This window comes from Homarus americanus, unplaced genomic scaffold, assembly GCF_018991925.1.
Source record: "Homarus americanus isolate GMGI-L3 unplaced genomic scaffold, GMGI_Hamer_2.0 scaffold30535, whole genome shotgun sequence".
NCBI lineage: Eukaryota > Metazoa > Arthropoda > Malacostraca > Decapoda > Nephropidae > Homarus > Homarus americanus.
This window is the reverse complement of record NW_024732440.1, coordinates 14,307,105-14,324,185: the sequence shown is the minus strand read 5'-3', so window position 1 is coordinate 14,324,185 and position 17,081 is coordinate 14,307,105. Positions and strand designations below refer to the sequence as shown.

The 17,081-nt window shown below is 37.8% G+C and overlaps 1 protein-coding gene across 2 annotated transcripts in view; it reads right to left on the bottom strand.

The window, feature by feature from the left end:
* Window positions 1–17,081, bottom strand: part of LOC121868845 (lon protease homolog 2, peroxisomal-like) — a 71,196-nt gene that overhangs the window by 12,419 nt on the left and 41,696 nt on the right. The window contains exons 13-18 of one of the 2 annotated variants that reach the window (XM_042369829.1): window positions 8,350–8,454; window positions 7,659–7,867; window positions 7,297–7,509; window positions 6,881–7,072; window positions 5,146–5,256; window positions 3,662–3,820 (exon numbers count right to left, since the gene is read on the bottom strand). In XM_042369829.1, the coding sequence (XP_042225763.1) occupies window positions 3,692–3,820; window positions 5,146–5,256; window positions 6,881–7,072; window positions 7,297–7,509; window positions 7,659–7,867; window positions 8,350–8,454 (959 nt within the window). In that variant the 3' untranslated portion in view covers window positions 3,662–3,691. Of the gene's footprint in view, window positions 1–2,127; window positions 3,821–5,145; window positions 5,257–6,880; window positions 7,073–7,296; window positions 7,510–7,658; window positions 7,868–8,349; window positions 8,455–17,081 lie in introns of those variants that run through there. The other variant, XM_042369828.1, reaches the window with a different exon arrangement.

Here is a 17,081-nt window from a genome sequence, read left to right as displayed (position 1 = left end):
TGATTGGATCCACTTCTGCCTCCCTTAGTGTTTTATCAAGACACTGAGCCAGCGCTTCCACAGCGGTGTCTCTGAAACCTTCATTCCCTATTTATTCTGCAGGCCACAGCTTGAAATCCAGAATCCATGAATTCTGCAGAACTGTACTGGCCATGTTAATAAATCTTTTCTTTAGACTTGTAATCAGAGATGTCAGCATATCATGGCTCGTAGCCATAGAGGTGCTATTTCTATCACTCAGCTTCTCTCGTTGGTATACGGTACTCGTTGGTATACGGTAGTGTCACCTTCCAAAATCTTCCTCAGACTGGGTTCTGGGCTTGTCAAATATTTATTAAGTCAACTGAGGCCTGAATTTCAGTCATGATAACAGAAACACTGGTTTGTCTGTGTTGAAACTGCTCTGAAAAAAGCGCCCAAGGAAATGCAAGATATCCCGGAGGAGGTGGATGTACTCGATTACATCAGCACTGGTTAGAAGCATTGGATAGTTCGTAGCTTTTCTGGATGAGTTCTTGTGGTATGCAGGGTCATTAGGGTTCTGTATCTGCTGCAAGTGAAGTACAATAGCCTTGTAACTCTTTTGTAAATGTTGTAAAGCCTGCAGCATATGAGGGAGCCACCTTACACCACCCACAAGTGTTGGAACCAAAAATGGTAGCCGACATATTTCATAAGCCCGCTTCAACGTGCTCTTGTTGAGAGAACTCTTCACAGAATAGGTATATTCCTAGCAGCAGTAGGTCAACCTTCTTGGCAGGTGGTACAGCCTTCACTGCATCCTTGTAAGTCAGTTCAAGTGCACTGCAGTGAATACCTTCCAACTCATAAGCTTTTTCCTCCATGTGTCACCATAATATGAATCTAATGTACAGTTGATTGTTCATATTGACGTTGCTGCTCTACCTTTTCTTCTTTTGTTTTTTGTTTTTTGCTTGGTGGTGGATTAACATTCTTCCACATGCCAAACAATCCCCTTTGGGGACTCATGATAATTAATAATGTCTGTGTTGTTAGACATCACATCAATACTGTACGGAGGTATTAGTTGCTTTGAGATTGCCGACTCCCTGGGAGCAGCAGAGCGCAACGACCAAATATGCGGGTTAACTTGTACAACACATGTTTGCTCTTGCAATGCCTTTTATAAACTGGGCACTAAACACTTCCTTATGGTAAAGCAGACTGTCAAAAAAAATTGTTTATTTCAAAACTACTGGATAGCACCTAGACACTGCAAGTCTGACATGCTAGTCACCTGCCGGGTGATTAAAAACCAGTAAATTTCCATGATCTACTCGCCCTTCTGATATTTTGGTCGCCTCGGGCGGCCTGGCGTATATGAATTTCTATCTGCACATTATTGTATTGTCATCATATCCCGAGTCATCCATATCTTTTTCAATACCAGACAACCACATTCACTCTTAGATTTTCTGGGCACTCGGAATGTTCCAGGGACATTTACACACGTCTACACTTGGCCATGACTGAGAAGACACTAGCAGGTTTAGAGATAACTTTGTGGTGCTGTGGTTGCCTCCTTATATGCCTCAGGGTTTATACATGCCATATTTTTTTTTTTTTAAACAGCTTAGGGTTTTAACATCTGGAAAAAGTAAATTTTTTCCTCGGTCTCTCATATGCTCTCGGAAGCTCAGTGCTGACTATCATCACACATATAGTTGGCAAGTCGCCGAATGGCTGGTGTTGCCGGGAGCTCTCATATTGGCAGTAATGTGTACTGTCTCCGCTGTCACACTCGGCTCCATTCAAGCCTCATGCCTCAAAAATACTGACCTAATTGTGTTCGTAAGATGAATTTGGGACCATAATGATCCTGAATAATTTATTTACAGGGTTGTTACAATAAAAGATCCTAAAACAAAATATTTTGACATACAATGATGGGGCTCAATTATTTTAAGAATGTAAGAAATAATTATACCAGATTCTTTAAAATCAGATCTAAGTAAGTTAGAAACACCAATTTTTTACCCAAAATAATGCCGAAGAATTTATCTGTATGTTTAAATAAAGCCGCTTTTTTCTAAAAACCAGTTTTTGTGATATAGCTCGAATGCTACGTCAGCAAATGATGGGGGACTCGATTCTTTTATGAAAATGTAGTATTTATAAAATCAGCTCTAATTAAGTTGGAAACAATTTTTTTTTTACTAAGATAATCCTCAACAGTTTTATAAATATATGGGCCAACAAATGGAGGTATTTTTGGGGTGCGAGGCGTGAAAGGAGCCATGTTACAGTCGAGACAGTACACACTGCTGCCAAGTGTGTATGAGAGACCTAGGATTTTTTTCTCATATGTTAAAACCCGAAGCAACTAAATGTTTTTGCTACATGGTCCTAAACGCAATGGAAGAGTGTTTGTCTGTGCAAGATGCATTGTTTAGACTCTTGGAAACTTTCCCCAGTACCCAGAAAAATTAAGGGGATGTGTAAAATTTCTGGGATGAGAGAAGTTGCAAGATGATATCAATGTCCTCAGACATCAGTGATTATGTGTCATTCATAATGATGAATCACTTCAAATTGGCACAAAAAAATCAGATAGAGCGATGCTTGCCACTCACACCTGATGGCATTGCCTTTAATTATGTTGTCATAATATGTTATACCCTGTACACTTTCACAGAGTATCATGGCAATATGACATCAATAACTTTATTAAATAATGAGGAAAAAAAATTTGAATCACTGGTGCAAGGGTGGGAGGCAGTGTCAGCAGAGGTTTACTCTTGCTACCATGAGATGACAATATTTACTGGGGAGCAAAGGCCATTCCAATGTCAAAGAAGGATGGCGCAACACTGCAGGACCTTCAAACCTTTTTGGAACACTGTTGGGAAAACCTGTATGTTGTGGTTAACTACAAGTTGCTATATCAGGATTTATCCTGTTATCACAGCTTTCAAAATGGGAGTCTATTGGAAAATATGCTTTGATTTTGGGAAGGTTTTCAGGAATAGAACCCTTTCATAAATCAATGTCTGCCTATGCTTACCCCACAGACCAGTCATAGTTTGGCCTAAAGCCTGTATATGTTAGGCTGAGAATTTCTTACAGTTTGGTCAAGAGACTGTCCAGTTTGAGGCAAAAATCCAAAGTTAAGGGGTATTTGTGTGCATAATATTAAACCCATTCTACATTTTATACCCAAGAAAATCTGAAATATATACATAGCAATGAGTAATTATTCTCATCTACAAAAACTGACGTCATTACTTTTTATGACCCTAAATTTGAAAAATCTTGCTCTTTTCAAATAGCACAGCACATAAAGTATATAGCTTGGCTTGGCTATTCTTAAAAAAGCTTTCAATAGATTCCTATACATGACCCAAGAGAAATATTTGTAACTTAAGGGTACTGTTCTGTTTTACAAATTTATAATTTAAATTTCAGTTCTCACTGAAGTACTTTCAAAAAGATAAAATACCAGTATACCTTACCATGTATGTAACTATTTGTGGTTTATAATGATGTACAGTATTATCAACACATGGTCAACATTACTATTGTACCAGATATAATACATAAAACTGTTAAAGAACTGTAGTAATGACAATAATAATAGTGTAATAATCAATATAATAGATAAATATGGAATGCATACCTCAGTCTGTCACCAAGAACTTACTGTTGGACATTAGTGGCTATTTTAAATATCCTAGAGTTTGCTTGGCAATGGTTTTGTTGTAGTTGCATCATCACCAGCTGGGACAATATCGGAAAAATCTTCAAATGCTGCTTGGAGAACCTCTTCAACTGTGTTCACTAGCACCACCTCTACTTCATTCTGAAGGCAAAAAGGATACCGATAATGAAAAACATTCTCTTACTAATTTCTTAAATTAAAATCCTCCATTATTAATAACTTCTATACTACTAAATAACCATCATCATGCTGGGAAACAGAGTTGATAGTTTGTTTACAATATTCAGCATGTGTTGCCTAACACACTATCTATATACACAGTAAAATCTCATTTATCCAGCACCTATGGGGGTTGAGAGGTGCTGGATAGAAATATTTTCCTACAGTGCTACAGGCTGACCTTGCAAATTATTGTCTTGGTAGTCTATTTTTCCGCAAATCCGTGCATTTTCATGAATGTTCCCCAATTACTTCGTTTTTTGGTTGTCCGTGTACATTTGAGAAATATTTTTTTTTAATTTAAATGATTATAAAAATGCATGGATTTGCAGAAAAACTGACTTGAATTATAGGTAGAGAAACCAGTTGTTTGATAAAATTTAGAATTTGTATTACAAAAACTTTCTCCATAAAAACATCAAGACCATCTCTGAAACATTTATCATTTCTAACCCAAAATATTATGAAAAAAGTGCTAATTTTAGTAGCCATGGTACCATACCTTATTTTTTCCATAAGGTATTAAATTCACGATTTACGGAGATTTCCAAGAACGTAACCCTTGCGGATACAGGGGATAAGTGTATGTGGTTGCCTCAGGGTGGTTCCACACAAGGTGGGATGTGCCACCCCCACAGTCATTGTTTATCTTCCACATGTATCAGATGTGTTGTTGCGGACTGTGCTTTATCTTAGTACAAGTACTATACAGTACAGTATTAACTTTATTGCTTTTAATTACAATGAGTGGCAAGGGTGTGAAGCATTCTGGTATTAGTAGTAGTGGAAGTGAAGTAAAACATAGAAAGGCTGTAACTCTTGAACAAAAATTAGATGTGATAAAGTGGTATGAACCCTCACCTCCTCCACCACTTGTCTTCTTGTGGTGAATGTTAAAATATTCATACAAGTTTATTGACAATGCTTATGATTATTTTTTTTCAAAAAGGTTTTATCATCAAAAGCTATTAAGCAAGCCATACTCCATTACATATTATTTCGTCATTTTTGTTCTGTAGAGAGCCCTCCTGACCAGATTGGAGGTTTGGACTCCTTTTTTGTACACTTGCCCTTGTGCTTGCAGTAATATGACAGTACATTGTTGGGGGCACCTGCTAATAGTGGATCAACACTTCAATGGACTAGTAGTATGGGGGTGGGGAAATCCAGCAGTTGTGTGTATTGGACAAAATATGGAAACAAAAGACCTACGAGATTATAAAGATATTTTTATGATACTAACTTACCAAAACTGAATTTGGAATTTCAGCCATGTCCTTTTTATTGGCTGCAGGAATAATGACAGTGGTCAGTCCTGCTCGATGAGCTGCCATTAACTTCTCCTTGATTCCACCAACCTGTAAATTTCTCATATTAGTACGTGTATTTGCATATGGATGGTGTTTATTGAAAATACTAACATTTTATTGATAATTAAAACTTAAAATAAAGGCACAGTTAAACTTATATGAAGGGTCCTTAAACTGAGAAGAGTTAACAAATAGCAATATGCCTATTAATGCAGGCATCCCCCACGTAACGGAATCCACCCTTATGGACTTTTGTTTAAAATATGCAATCTTCAACCAAATTTTTACCCAAATTGTAAATTATATTTCGTGTAGATTCTTTGTGGTAACCACAAGGCAGTTGGAGGGCTGCTCAACTCCCCAGTTGCCAGCAACTACCACAACAATGGCACTGCTCAGTTAGCATTCTTTCCCTTGCTTGTGTTCATGATTGTATTTATCCTTGCGGAATTATTGTTAACGCCACAGTATGATAAACTAGAAGAGAGAGAAAGAGAGGGATAGAGAGAGAGAAAGGGAGAGAGAAGAGACAGAGTGTTGACAACGAACTTTGCTGAGGTGTTAAATGTGCAGGCCAGAGATGGAGCTGGTAGCAGCTGTGTGACTGTCTGTGGGACAGTCTTTCGCCTTCTACTGTAAAGGCAACATCTGGATTCTCATCAGCCAATATCACCAGCAAGACATTAGATTTGTTCTCGTTGATCTAACCCTAGACCCCAAAACGTGAGTGTGATTGTGAACTGTTGAATTCTCTGAGAACTCTAAATAACTTCAATAAGTGTAATTATGTACTGTATATTGATCGTATTATTCAAACTGTGTCCTGATGTACCAGCAGTTGTTATATGTGAATTGTACTAAACAACAGTTGTTATATGTGAATTGTACTAAACAGGTTTTGACCGAATTACAGTATACTCATCGCGTCAACGACAAGGGTCTTATTGTCCTGCGCAAACCAAAATCGCTCCTATGAGTGATTACAATTATGATTAATATATTAAGATTTTCAAAAGAAAAAACTCACATATTATAAAATTTATTTCGTGTGGATTCTGGTGGTAGTTACATGAACGCTGGAGGGCGGCTCAGCTCTCCAGCTGCTAGCAGCCACAACAACAATGGTGCTGCTCAGTTTGAATTCTTTCCCCAGTTTGTGCTCAGTTATACATCTGTATTGCTGTGTACCCTTACTCAAGAAGTGGAAAAAAGACCATCAAGTTCAAGTGAAAGCAGTGGTGATAAAAGATTCCATAAAGGAATTGCGTTAAACAATAAATATGATGTTTTAAGGAGGTAACTCCCAGTAACTCCGATTGCACCACCTCACCTCACCATCTGCAACACTAAACATCGTTTCTGGTGAGTGAAATTCGAGTATTTTGTGCATTTATAATTTCGTTACATCATGAATGACTCATTGTGGTTAAAACTGTAAATTTTCATTCATATACTGTATGTGCTTGGGTTAATTTTGGGCCTCAAAAAAATTTCCTGTAGGAATGCATCTCACCTTATATAATGGGAGACAAAGGGAAAAATGGTTTCGCAGTACAGAATTTCGCGTTGCAGAAAGATTTTCAGGAATGGAACCCTTCTGTATCCCGAGGGATGCCTGTACAATATATTCTATTAATAAGTTAACATATTCAAACAAATTACACCAACTTACTGGCAATACAATTCCATTAAGAGTAATTTCTCCAGTCATAGCCACATCTGAACGAACACACCTATCAGAAAGAAGTGACACCAACACAGTAAGTATTGTGACTCCTGCTGAGGGGCCATCCTTACTGATAGCTCCAGCTGGGAAGTGCATGTGGATCTCCTCATCTTTCATAAAGTCATTTTCTAATTTCAACTGGAAGGAAAAAAAATTGTTTAGAAGCCATGACATGTAGTACAATACAGCAATGTAGTTGTATTGATCTCAATATTTCAAAATACAGTGAGTTCACATGAGTGAACCTCATGATTACATCACCTGTTTTTCTTCAATAATGCCACAGTATATTACAGACTCCAGTGTCACAATATCCCAGTGAGTTTACTTAACACCCGTGACACACAGCACATTACTCTTACCAGAAAAGAGTGCTGTCTGACCCATGACAAGGCAATCTTGGCTGATTCCTGCATAACAGAACCCAGTTGGCCTGTGAGAGTAAGACCAGAATCTCCTGCAGTACGTGAAGCTTCCACTACCATTACTTCACCACCAACAGGGGTCCATGCAAGACCCACAGCTACTCCAGGAACACTAACTCGTCCTGCTAACCCACTTTGAAATATAGGTGGCTGTAGGAAAATACACCAACCAAAATAAGTAAAGAGTTTAAAATTTCAATAAATTTCAGACAGTTAAACACAACAGCAACATGAATAACTATATTACAAATAACAGCCAGATGACTTTCTTCTTTATTATAGTAAATAAGATGTTTTACCCCAAGGACGTCATGAATCATCTTTACGTCAACAGTGATAGGCAAGTCCATGTGCTCTCGCAATTGAGAGAGATTGATGAGGGGCTTCTGAGGCACTTTCCCTGTTTCTTGTTGAGGTTTATTTTCATGATGTTCATCACCCTGTTCTTCCATTTTGTTGTCATGCTCATCAGCTTCTGCTACCATTACTTCTGATGTCTTGGTTTCATCTTACGGTTAAAAATATAAAATCTATCTTTAGAAATAAATATAAAATATAAATTAATTAGTTCCATTAAATTAAACTCACTATACTGTAGATGACTTAACATTGTTTTACAAACTTCTTAAATAATAATCACAGTAAAATGAAGCTGTATGTACTCATGCACACTACAATACTATGATTTCTCACACAGCGAGGAAAGCTAAATTAATGATTTGTAAAATGCAAGGCTAAAATGATGTATAAATTCAATTCCTGTGTTCGTTATTCGATGGGTTGCACTAGGTGTCCAAATCTACATACAAGTCCCAGAATACTTCAAAATGGGATAAAATTAATACAAATGTGTCCCTTCCCCCAAGAAAATCCCATCTGTTGCCTTCCATACCTAACAGGAAGACAGTGTGGATAAGAAACTACAGTAATCATCATATTTAAAGTATCTTAATACAGTATATGAATGAAGTAAAGGTCCCTGCCACATACCATGGTAAGGCTTGGTCTCAGCCACTCGAACAGCAATAGCCCGGCACACGGCTCCAATCTTACGTTCTAGTGTCCTCACACCAGCTTCTCTAGTATACTCTCCAACTGAGATGTAAAACAAGATTATATACACTAAAACATTAGAATAATTAGGGCTGTAATAATACAACTACTATGTACAAGTTAAATATTAAGTTTTACAATGATATTTAAGAGTACTGTACTATATTGATGTTGCATATTTAATGTTAAAATCATTCGGGGATATACAGAGTAGTTCTGCTACTTAGCGATAAGTGTAAAATATCGTGTTATAGAAAATCGCGTAATAGAAATAACAGGGCTTATGGAGAAAATAGGGTTAGGTGCAGATTACTCGAAATCGAAAAAATTTAGTAGTTAGCCTAACACAAAGGATAGCACAGTCTAAATAAATGTTACATTCATATCTAATAATGAAATTATACAGTAAATTTAACACTTTACCTTGAAAAAATATGAATGTAACTTGATGGGGGAGAAGGGTGATTTTGAGGTTGATAACATCGAGCTTCTCTTCAAGTGTTATATCCTTTCTTTTACGATAATCACCGGGAATTCTATCATCAGAACGCTTTTTGGGATATTCTTCTTTACCATATTCACAGTTAATACCACAAAATTGGAGAAATAGTAAGCAAAAATCGCGTTATAGCAAACAAGCGTTCGCGTTATACAAATATTGTTCCGAATTCATAAATCGCGTTAGAGCAAATTCGTTATCAAAACACGCGTTATACAGAACTCACTGCACGGTAAATGCATCTATCTCAAGTCGAGCTGATTGCGTGGAGCATTTACTTGCCCTGGTTAAGTGACTTTTGAAATTTTCTTGCCCTAATTATATATATATATATATATATATATATATATATAAATATATATATATATATATATATATATATATATATATATATATATAAAAACACACAGTGTGTGTGTGTATATATATATATATATATATATATATAATATATATATATATATATATATATATATATATATATATATATTATAAAAATATTATATAATTATAAAAAAATATTGTATATATATATATATATATATATATATATTAATATATATATATATACACACACAGTAGAAGTCCAAAATCCGACTGCTTGGGATTGGGTCCGGTTTTCCGGATCTCAGGCAGTACTTTTAAAATTCAAATTTAAGGAGGAATAAAGAAGAGATGAACAGGTACATTTTGATAGTCTATTCATTAGCAAATATAGCATGCTTCATTGATCAAACGAGCAGTTTAAAAGAAAAAGCTGTGAATTCCAGAATTTAACTTTGCCTTTTTATATCATAAATTGTAGACTCTTTCCAATGTCAGATGTTTCCATTAGAAACAGTATTGCTCACACCACGTTCTAGTTTCTTAATTATTTCAAGTTTGTCACTCAATTTCAACGTTCTTTCTTTTCTCTTCACACAACAGTTTATCTACTTCTAGAGCCATTATTATGGGCTTGTACAGTACTCTGTAAATGGAAAAGAGGACTAAAATTACATATGTTGTCAAGACAGGTATTAAAGTGGCGACCACGTGGTCGCTTGTTGTCGCCAGTAGCCAGGCGCCACGACACGCACATACACATAAAAGCACACCAAAAAAAAAAAAAAAAAATCAGATTAGCCTCCCCCACAGGTCACTGACCCACATCGGGGCCTGGGGAAGGAGTACAATGATAATGATACATTAACAATACTAAAGAACCATAAAGAAATGCAAAAAAAAAATCAAGAGTGAGAAACAATATACCTATATGTATGTTAGAAGTGTTAATAGTAAGAGAAACAATTGAGACCCTGCAATTGTGTGTAATGAGGAAAGTCAGATTACCAACCCAGACTTGGTCACAATTTTCGTGATGCCATATGTTCTTTTGACTTTTCCATTTTTATTTCACTGTTTTGTGCTGGTTCATATTTATTAAAGTGGTTAATGTTTAAAGCAAATTCTATTGAAATATGAAATGCAAAAGAACAATATGAATAGAGGAATTAAATGAGGTAAGGGATACTAGATATATTGAAAATGTTTGTTATATTTCCGTAGACTATTTACTATTAACCGACCTTTCGGAATATCCGTCGGCCCCTTCCCTATATGTGGGTGGTTAATGGTTTTAATATATATATATATATATATATATATATATATATATATATATATATATTTCCTCGTGGCATCATAATGGTAACTGGGAGCCTGTCCAGGCACCAGCAGGGATCATGATAGCAGGCCCCAGAGACGGCACATAAGCCCACTGGCATGTGTACAGTCCTGACACCTACCAACCACCGCCCCGCTGCCTTCGGATTAACCTTAGTAGGTATAAGGGCATGAGTAAACCCTAACGAAAATCTGCAGTGGAGCCCAACATCAGGCAGACATGCTTACAGAGCTCCAACAACACCCCAATGCAGAGAAGGGAAGAGGTGACCATGACACACCCAACGACTACACTGGTGGACGAAGGCAATGCATGATGGACAGGCTACCAAGGCGAAACCCAAAAAATCAGGCTATCGGGAATCCATCTCCCCAATCGTTGCAACACTTCAACACTGGATCAGGAAAAGGGAGAGCTAAGAGAGCCAAGATGTATGGTTGCAGCCTGCTCCTGCCCCACCACATTAATCAACCTCATGCAGCCATCATCTAGCACACTATACCTCATCATTATCAAACCTATACCTCCAAAAGTCCTATGGCGATGGACAAGTGGTCATGGGACAGGCAGAGATGACTGAGTCTCTAGTCACAACTTTGCACATAAGGCATCAGATAAGATGGTCGTTATGCACTGGGATTCAGCAGCAGTAATAACACGGTCCTGTCTCAGCGACTGAGCAGCCCTCGAGAACCACTGCCCACCCCACACGGCAGGGGGCCAGAAAGGTGCCCAAACATAGCTCTGTCAACCCAACCTGACTGGCAACCACACCCAGTAAGGTCATCCTATGTCCAAAACACAATCATATCAGACCCAAACAAAACAAACCATACAACCTCTATGGTCACCCATGGAATGTCAGGACCTTGGATACTGGCACAAAATGAGCATCCTGAAAGAAGAACTGCCCTTGTGGCAAAAGAGCTGGCTAGGTATAACATCGACATAGGCCATTAGTGAATCCTCGCCCCAGATGAGGCCAACTCAGAACAGGAGTCTGGTTATACCTTCTGGGAGGATAAGCCACAGTGATGAGAAACCTCAGCCAGAGTCTCATCTGCCCCCAGAGTCCCCACCTGCATTCACTCGGGTTTGAGGACTCTGAACCTTCACCCAGTATGCTTACTCCAACCAACATGTTTCTTAGCCTCGGGAGGAATGCTGACTCAATGGTTCAAAACAGATAAATACTTATAACAGTCTCAATTTAAGCTACATTTTAATACAATGATTATTAGATTGATTCATAGGTCTGTATATTTTTTCTTGAGGTGTGCAATTTACAGAGTTAAGTGTCGGATGTGGATGCAGGGATGAATTGGGTCTGAGAGAGAGAGAGAGAGAGAGAGAGAGAGAGAGAGAGAGAGAGAGAGAGAGAGAGAGAGAGAGAGAGAGAGGAGAGAGGAGAGAGAGAGAGAGAGAGAGAGAGAGAGAGAGAGAGAGAGAGAGAGAGAGAGAGAGAGAGAGAGAGGAGAGAGAGAGAGAGAGAGAGAGAGAGAGAGAGAGAGAGAGAGAGAGAGAGAGAGAGAGAGAGAGAGAGAGAGAGAGAGAGAGAGGAGAGAGAGAGAGGGGAGAGAGAGAGAGAGAGAGAGAGAGAGAGAGAGAGAGAGAGAGAGAGAGAGAGAGAGAGAGAGAGAGAGAGAGAGAGAGAGAGAGAGAGAGAGAGGAGAGAGAGAGAGAGAGAGAGAGAGAGAGAGAGAGAGAGAGAGAGAGAGAGGAGAGAGAGAGAGAGAGAGAGAGAGAGAGAGAGAGAGAGAGAGAGAGAGAGAGAGAGAGAGAGGGGAGAGAGAGAGAGAGAGGGAAGGAGAGAGAGAGAGAGAGAGAGAGAGAGGAGAGAGAGAGTAGAGGAGAGAGAGGGGAGAGAGAGAGAGAGAGAGAGAGAGAGAGAGAGAGAGAGAGAGAGAGAGAGAGAGAGAGAGAGAGAGAGAGAGAGAGAGAGAGAGAGAGAGAGAGAGAGAGGAGAGAGAGAGAGAGAGAGAGAGAGAGAGAGAGAGAGAGGAGAGAGAGAGAGAGAGAGAGAGAGAGAGAGAGAGAGAGAGAGAGAGAGAGAGAGAGAGAGAGAGAGAGAGAGAGAGAGAGAGAGAGAGAGAGAGAGAGAGAGAGAGAGAGAGAGAGAGAGGAGAGAGAGAGAGAGAGAGAGAGAGAGAGAGAGAGAGAGAGAGAGAGAGAGAGAGAGAGAGAGAGAGAGAGAGAGAGAGAGAGAGAGAGAGAGAGAGAGAGAGAGAGAGAGAGAAGTTCAACAATCTCTTTTACAAAATAAGTTGTTACTAAACTTGAATTTTGAATATTTTAATTAAAAAATTCATTATTGAGAGAAGATACAAAAGGTAAGTTTTTTTTAATTGTATTGTGAAACAATTTAAAATTAAATATTTACCCAAGGGTTTATCTCAATGCACCACAACTGAATTTCAATAGCATATAATAATGACTAAAATAAAAAAAACTATGTTCCATGATATATACAAACAAATATATTTATTTTCATATGTAATATTCACTTAAAGCAATTATGGCATTATCATTGAGATGTATTACAAAGATAACCAATTTAATAATTACTGCAATATTACTAATACAGTGTCTTAATAATTAATGGTGTTAAGAAAACAATAAAAAAGGCCCAATTACTTGAGACTGAAATGGCCAGACTTCTGCATTACACCACAATAGTAATGCACTCATCACCACAATCATTATCTATCCTGCCTTCCATCTCCTCAGAAGTATATAAATTCCAGAGATTGAACCAATAAAAATTCTAGAAATACCAAATGTTAAAAATTTAAAAAAGAAAATAATATGGTAATAATACTCTCAAAATTCACAGAATGAAAGGAAAAGAAACATCCACAAACACCAGAATGAACTAAAAAATACAGAGTTGAGACCACCATGATCACCTTTACTCCAACGCGCAGACATCACCGCCTCCTTTTGCCTTTCTCTCTTATGTACTAGTAAACATCATGAATAATCCATAACACACACCATATAAAATTTCGCAATATCTATACATAATAAAACACTTCGAACACCCTATGGTGATGGAGAGGCCACAATGAGCTCAAAGAACTAGAATTTCTATGTTTTACAGGTTTTAGTTTAATCTCAAGAATTTTCTTTTTCAAAAGCCAGTGCCACGTCATTTAATTATATAATGCGTAAAGTTATTAAATAACCATTATAAAGATACAGTAAAATGTGTTACTTACTCAATATGGCAAAGATCTTTAGGATATCAAGAATGTCTGAAGACAAGCTTAAGTCTTCAGCTGCTTCAGAGGAATGAGTTGTCCAATCATCACCTTCTCCCGCAGAGTAAGAGCAAATAATTGCCTATATTAGTTCTTTTTCATAGCATTGCATTTAGAAGATGGAATCACAAAAACAAATTCCATTTTGCCCTAGTCTCAAGCCTTTTTACCACTTAAGCTGCAAGGGTAAAACATTTTTTTCTGGGTGATTTAATATCCCCATAAACCAATTCTCAATATCCTTATGTGACATGGCTTTTACTTCCCAGTCATTCATCTTCCTCACTTCTAAAACACATCCTCATCTTCTTGATTCCCAAAGCACTAACCCATTGATCGTGAACATGTCCTGGATTTGCTTCCCAAATTGCATCACTTTTATTTTGTTGGGAATACAGCCTCAGGCCCAAATTGGGGAAAAAAATTACCCAGGTTATTTTAGGCCCACCACCTTTACAGCAATTCTCCCCAATTCTATTTGTCCTCTTCCAATAATGTCATGACTTATGCTGTGGCAAAATGCTGCCCACCTCCACTCATCCCTCCTGACTTCCCATCACTACCTCCACTCATGCCCCCTCCCTCACTACTCTCCATCCTAATTTGCTCGTTCACTGTTATTATACTAAACATTTTATAATTTTGTGTTTTCCATGTGTTCCTCTGCTACATAATTTTTTGTATTTTATTTGTACAGTAAAACCTTTGATAAATCAAACTCAATATAATTGTATAGAATCATTTTTGACTCCTCGAGGTGATCTTGAACTCTCTCACCACCATGTGCTAGAAACCCAGCCTGAACCGAGGGTTTTAGGTATATGCAGCATGCAGCTGAAAGTGTAGGTGTCGGGCAGTAAGTATCTAACTGCCTTCAACAATAGTATCAGCATGCACCATACCTTAAGACCATTTATGTGATTTTTTTGTGAGGCAAAAATTGCAGTAATTCTCCGGTTAGTTCGAATCATTATCAAACCCGAACTCCGATAGCTCGAATTGAATACTGTAATCATCTTAAAGTCAATCTTCCGACTTTGGGAATGATTTTCGAGGGGCAATTCTTCCAGAAAATCTCCAAGAAATATCTCTATACCCATAAAAATTCCGGGATAAAAGCTTTTTTTCCAGTTTTGAGATGAAAAATCAGACATTTCTGGAAATTCCGAGAAAATTCTTCATACCTGCAAAGTTCCAGAGATGGGGGATATATTTCGGTTTGGAAAGATGAGCTTAATTTCTGTATCGAGATTTTTCTTCTGTTACCAGAAAATTCTGGGGATTAGGATTTTTCTTATTTTGAGAAAGAGTCCCAAGAAGCTGGAATCTCTCATTCTCGAGGTGCTTCTGCATCAACTGTTCTGCCCAACGGAGATATCACTTTCTTAGTATTTTAACGTGGGATACTAGAGGTTTTAAATAGGTTAAAATTATTCAAGTAAAATTATAACCGACGCCGCATGTAAGACGTGACCACCACATAAGACGCGAATTCCTATTTTACAAGGATATTTTGTGGATTTTTTTTTTTTAAGTACGTTTCATCATACATTTATTGAAAGTGATTTTAAGGTGGTTTTGTAGGGGAAAACATATGGTTTTAGGTATGTAAATAATAATATATGCTGAGTCAAGAGAAATCATATAGTATAGTAACATTATAGTTGACCCAACTTCACTTCTGATTAGAGTTGCCTGTGGCTTGTTTATTTCACGAGAATTAACGCTGAGGATGTGAAACCCGGGATTTTGGTCAGTAGATGTTTTAGAAATATACGACCTTTGCCACCAGGGTGTGAAAATCATCGCATTGTTTTGACGCTACCATTCATTAAAATGTAATGATCATGCTGCGAACTTTCCTGTTATTACTTTCTTTAAACTTTCTAGGGCATTTTCACTTTTAAATAATAAACCAATGTTTCTAAAGGTAATATATAGCCCTTAAATAATGTAAGATTATGGGTTATGCATGCTGTAATGAGGTGAAGAAAAGCGATGTTGTGAGCCTCTCGTCGTTGCTTCACCGTAAGCTTATTATTTACGCCTCGCAATTCTGAAGCATAAGTTTTAGACAATTTGGTTTTGTTTTCAGTATTTTATTATTAGTAACACAATTTTAGAGCAGGACTACTGCTCGTCCTGAGACTTTGGGGTTAATAGGCAATTCCGCTTGTTAAAGGCCAAATGAAGGCCTCTCATCTGTAATACGGGTGTATTAGACGAGAGTAATTTGTATAAAAATAAAAAATAAATAAAAATAAAATGCATCTATACGCCAGCAAATACGGTATATTGAAACGGGAATTGTTCAAAATTTTTAGCGAATGGATGAGAAAGTTATAGAGCTATCAACTGAGAACTGTAGCTGGTATTATGACCCGAATCTATTGTTAAATTCATATCCACTGAATTAAAATGTAGTAGTTTATACACGATTGTACCAGTAGTAACTGAATTCACGTATCCAATCTTTCTGTTAACCTATTGATGTCCCGTTAGGGCTTTACTGTTTTGTTACAGAAACATGGCATGATTGACTTGATACTGGTGAAAGCGTGAGGGTGTAGCTTAGACCCCCCCAGCATATTGCATACGAGCGATAAAACATCGATTGTATACTTGGAGTGGCAATTTTAATATTATACGGTTCACGCAATTACAGGACGTTTCAAATATGAGGGCAAATAATTGTGATTTGGTTCAATTATGGCGATAGGAATCTTTTAGTTGTAAATGACTTTGGTTGCACACTGGATGCGCTTTGCCGGTGGTCATGAACTATTTGCTCATGGAAATGGACAGCCAGTCACCACAGCCATCACACTGTCAACACGACTTCATCGAACCATTCAACGCTTATTATTGCCAACATTGCGCCACGACACCTTTAATTTCACCCGATGAGTAGCGGTATACCGTTGCATTCTATCTACTGCGCCCAATAATGCCGAATTTGCTTACCCAATTCAAGCAGAGCTAGAAGATGTACAGTCTTTTCAGATTCTTCTAACACCGTTAAATCACGGCAACCCGGCCGCCTATTTTACCATGCGCACGAAAAACTGCAACGAACGTAAAAGTGATCAAGTCTCTGCCGCTAAATTATTACGGCCTTACATTCTGCGTTAAGGTAATTTTACTAATACCATAGTAAACAAATGGCCTTGAGTTGCCAGCCGTTTCAGCAGGTCAAGCACCCAATCAGACTGTATAGCAACACGTAACTGAAACGCTGCCACCG